The 4,443-nt window shown below is 43.5% G+C and overlaps 1 protein-coding gene across 1 annotated transcript; it reads right to left on the reverse strand.

Moving 5' to 3' along the window:
• Nucleotides 1–934: 934 nt before the first annotated feature.
• On the reverse strand, nt 935–1,770 carry LOC311226844 (myosin regulatory light chain 2, skeletal muscle-like). Its single transcript, XM_084312264.1, has one exon. The coding sequence runs from the start codon at nt 1,714–1,716 to the stop codon at nt 1,201–1,203; it is 516 nt and encodes a 171-aa protein (XP_084168390.1). The 5' UTR covers nt 1,717–1,770; the 3' UTR covers nt 935–1,200.
• Between the last annotated feature and the right edge of the window lie 2,673 nt (nt 1,771–4,443).

A 4,443-nucleotide genomic window follows, 5' to 3' on the forward strand; every position in this document is an offset into this window, starting at 1 on the left:
CATATCCATTAAGTGATTAAAACTGCTCAGTACATCTCTGGAGCAGCCTTCCCCTCACTCCAGGACATTTACTCTACCAGGGCCACCAGGAGAGCACATAACTACACACCCCCAGCACAGACTCTTCAACCATCAGGCAGGCGATACAGGAGTCTGAAAGCCAGAACTACGAGACTGACAAACAGTTTCTACCCACAGGCCATTAGGCCTGTGAATGCCAGCGACCCCACCTAGCCCCCCCCCCCTCCCCCCCACCCCCCCACCAGGCAGACACTCTGACCTGACTGCTGCTGTGACCACACTGTCACCCTTCCCCCAAACTATGAATCTTTTTTTAACTGCTGCTGTGACCCACTGTCACCTCCATTTATATTGTAAACACTGAATCAGAACGTGCAATGTTACTCACTGTGCCTTGTATATATTATATTTATCTATTTTTACCTTATTTTCTAGCACTCGCTTGTATTTAAATATGTTTTAGTTAAGTATTGTGTGATTTTGTGTGAAGGGCGGACTAGCAAAGTAAGTTGTATGGCAAACTGTCTGTTTAACTGTGCACATGACAATAAACAATATTGAATTATAAGAATGGAACTGTACATACAGTAGATTTCATTCTCGGTTCTTTCTGCACGCATGGTGATACTAAATCCAAATTTAACTCTGGCATTGGAAAGAGTAGATTTGGCCCGATCCATAGATGTGGAAGTTGGCTATAATAAAGTAATTTATACGCCTGATATCTATATTCTATAATAATATTTCAAATTGCATGTGTCCGGATGGCAGAATTCAGTACTGTATCTACAAAACATTCTGTTTAATCATCTTCCCTTTATTCATTTCCTTAGATTTTTTGTACACACAAGTTGTTCATGTCTGGTAATTTTTAGCATGGTGTTATTCACTGTCAAAGATGCAAAGACAAATCATAATTAAGGAAAGACATTTTTTTGTTTTGTTTTGCAAGATCATTTTATTGGAAAAAATAATCCCATTTCCCCCTGAGGCAAACAGACATTCCCACAGATCCATGCCTTCTGGCGTAAAGTGTCTTGGTGGAAAAGGAGACAAGTATTTGATGTGGGGATCACGAGGGACAGAACACGGAGGGTTAAGCGGGAAGGATGAGGAAGGAGGGTTGGCGGGGAAGACAGTATAGCAAGGGTTGTTGTTTCTTTTCTTCTAGCATTCTCTTTACTCCTCCTTCTCCTCTCCGTGTGTAATGACGTAGCAGATGCTCTTGTAGTCAACGTTGCCGGCAACATCTGGGGGGAAGGCAGCCCACAGATTGGTCATCTCCTCTTCGGAGAACCTGTCGCACTGGGTGCTCAGGAGCTCAGCGAGGAATTCCTTCTTAATGGTTCCGGTACCCTCGGGGTCCAGGACCTTGAAGGCGCTAACGATGACGTCCTCGGGGTCGGCTCCCTTCAGCTTCTCTCCGAACATTTGGAGGAAGACTGTGAAGTTGATGGGACCGCTGGCCTCCTTGACCATGGCCTCCAACTCTGCATCCTTCGTGTTCAACTGACCCATTGAAGCCAGAACGTCCCTCAGATCATCTTTGCTGATGATACCATCTCTGTTCTGGTCAATGATTGTGAAAGCCTCCTTGTACTCCTGGATCTGGCTCTGCTCAAACATGGAGAACACGTTGGAGGAACCGCTGTCTGCGCCTCCCTGTGCCCTCCTCTTTGCCTTCTTGGGTGCCATGTTGAGACGGTTTGCGTGGGGAGTTGAATGCTCAAGAAAGAGAAGACTGGGTGATGCCGCATTGAATCCCGGAGTCCCCAGGGCTTATATACCTCTGTAGGCCAAGCTAACTTTAGCCACAGCCTCATGTTTGGATTGGGATACATGAGAGAGAGGGAGGGAGGGAGAGAGAGAGAGAGAGAGAGAGAGAGAGAGAGAGAGAGAGAGAGAGAGAGAGAGAGAGAGAGAGAGAGAGAGAGAGAGAGATTTGAGTTGATGGAAGGAGTCTGAATGGGCTGTAGGATATCGCCTTACGATAGGAATAGACGCAAGGAGTTGCTTGGAATTAAGCAAACCTGATACCACTGGGGTCATGCCATAATTGGGCGGTCCCACGTGGACTAATATGGACATTCGGGACATGACACTTTCTGGATCACTAGACACTAGTCTCTCCCCGCCCGTGTGAGGTATGTCCGTGTCAGCCCGCAGAGACTCACATTGGAAAGATTTAGTTTTGCCTAGGGGAATGTGAACAGGGACCAAAGAGCTGTGTGTATATGTGTGTGTGTGTGTTTTGCCTATTTGTGGTAGGGGCTGAGATAGTCAACTTCACACTATTGCTGAGGACCCAAGGAAGTGCATTGACACGTGTATTGCTGACGACCCAAGGGAGTGCAGTGTCGAGTGGGAAATCGATCGGATAAGCGGTTCTGGAGAACACTGCAAGAAGCCATACAGCAGCTCTTGAGAAACGCTGCAAGCAGCACTTCCAGGGGCCAAGCAATTGGCCCACTCCCAACTGCCACGCATTCTGAACAGCTACACATGTTGTGAATACCACAAAAGGTGGGTTGTGTGTATGGACCATTTGAAGGCATCTAACCTGCCACTGATGTTAAGGGCTTCATCGGAGGGGTCAGTGAAACTGAAAGAGACATGGCAGACAAGAGGCTTCAGATTCTCACCTCACCCTCAAAACAGAACAAGAGTATATTATATTGTATATTGTATAGTGTTATTCCTCCTTTACTTTGTTTTACTATATGAAGCACATTCTCTGGGGCTCATACAGAACAAAGCATTTCACTGTGAAGTACATGTACGTTTATATGTGACAAATAAAAACAAACTTGAAACTTGAACTTGAAACTAGTCTACTCAAACTGGGCTTGAAAATACAGCTTGCAGTAAGTAGCCAGCAGTGTGAAAAGAGGTTCTGGCAAGTAAGGGAGACACTGGTGTGTAAGGCTAGGCTACTTGCCATCAGTACAAGATTGGTGGTTAATAAATAAATAGACCAAAGCTATAACAATTCATATAATTTCCCTGTTGGGGTACGTGGGAAAAAGGTTTAAAAGGCGTGACTGTCCCACATCAGGATGTTTGGTCACCCTATTCAGCACTGGTCAAACAAAAATACTAGTGCTGTCAGGCGATACAAAAATATTATCTAATTAATTACAGGATTTGTAATTAATTAATCGCATTTTAATCGCATAACCATTTTAGGCCTGATATTCTATATTCTATAATCATATTTCAAATGGCCTGCGTCCGGATGGCAGAATTCAGTACTGTATCTACAAAACCTTCTGTTTAATCATCTTCCATTTATTCATTTGCTTAGATTTTTCAGGTCTGGTAAATTTTAGCATGGTGTTATTCATAATCAGATAAAGATAAGATAAGATAAAAAAAAATTTATTGATATTCTCATTTGGTTCATTACAATTTACTCAAGCCTATAACAGACACAGTATTTCTGACACTGGGAATACATTCCCTGTTTTGCCTATTTGTGGTAGGGGCTGAGATAGTCAACTTCACACTATTGCTGAGGACCCAAGGAAGTGCATTGACACGTGTATTGCTGACGACCCAAGGGAGTGCAGTGTTGAGTGGGAAGTCGATCGGATAAGCGGTTCTGGAGAACACTGCAAGAAGCCATACAGCAGCTCTTGAGAAACGCTGCAAGCAGCACTTCCAGGGGCCAAGCAATTGGCCCACTCCCAACTGCCACGCATTCTGAACAGCCACACATGTTGTGAATACCACAAAAGGTGGGTTGTGTGTATGGACCATTTGAAGGCATCTAACCTGCCACTGATGTTAAGGGCTTCTTTGGAGGGGTCAGTGAAACTGAAAGAGACATGGCAGACAAGAGGCTTCAGATTCTCATCTCACCCTCAAAACAGAACAAGAGTATATTATATTGTATATTGTATAGTGTTATTCCTCCTTTACTTTGTTTTACTATATGAAGCACATTCTCTGGGGCTCATACAGAACAAAGCATTTCACTGTGAAGTACATGTACGTTTATATGTGACAAATAAAAACAAACTTGAAACTTGAACTTGAAACTAGTCTACTCAAACTGGGCTTGAAAATACAGCTTGCAGTAAGTAGCCAGCAGTGTGAAAAGAGGTTCTGGCAAGTAAGGGAGACACTGGTGTGTAAGGCTAGGCTACTTGCCATCAGTACAAGATTGGTGGTTAATAAATAAATAGACCAAAGCTATAACAATTCATATAATTTCCCTGTTGGGGTACGTGGGAAAAAGGTTTAAAAGGCGTGACTGTCCCACATCAGGATGTTTGGTCACCCTATTCAGCACTGGTCAAACAAAAATACTAGCGCTGTCAGGCGATACAAAAATATTATCTAATTAATTACAGGATTTGTAATTAATTAATCGCATAACCATTTTAGGCCTGATATTCTATATTCTATAATCATATTTCA

The sequence above is a fragment of the Notolepis coatsorum genome (genome assembly GCF_963971535.1).
Source record: "Notolepis coatsorum genome assembly, chromosome: 1".
NCBI lineage: Eukaryota > Metazoa > Chordata > Actinopteri > Aulopiformes > Paralepididae > Notolepis > Notolepis coatsorum.

Bases quoted from the DNA above. Each gene is read 5' to 3' on its own strand.
- LOC311226844 (XM_084312264.1), bottom strand. From the start codon at position 1,716: ATGGCACCCAAGAAGGCAAAGAGGAGGGCACAGGGAGGCGCAGACAGC.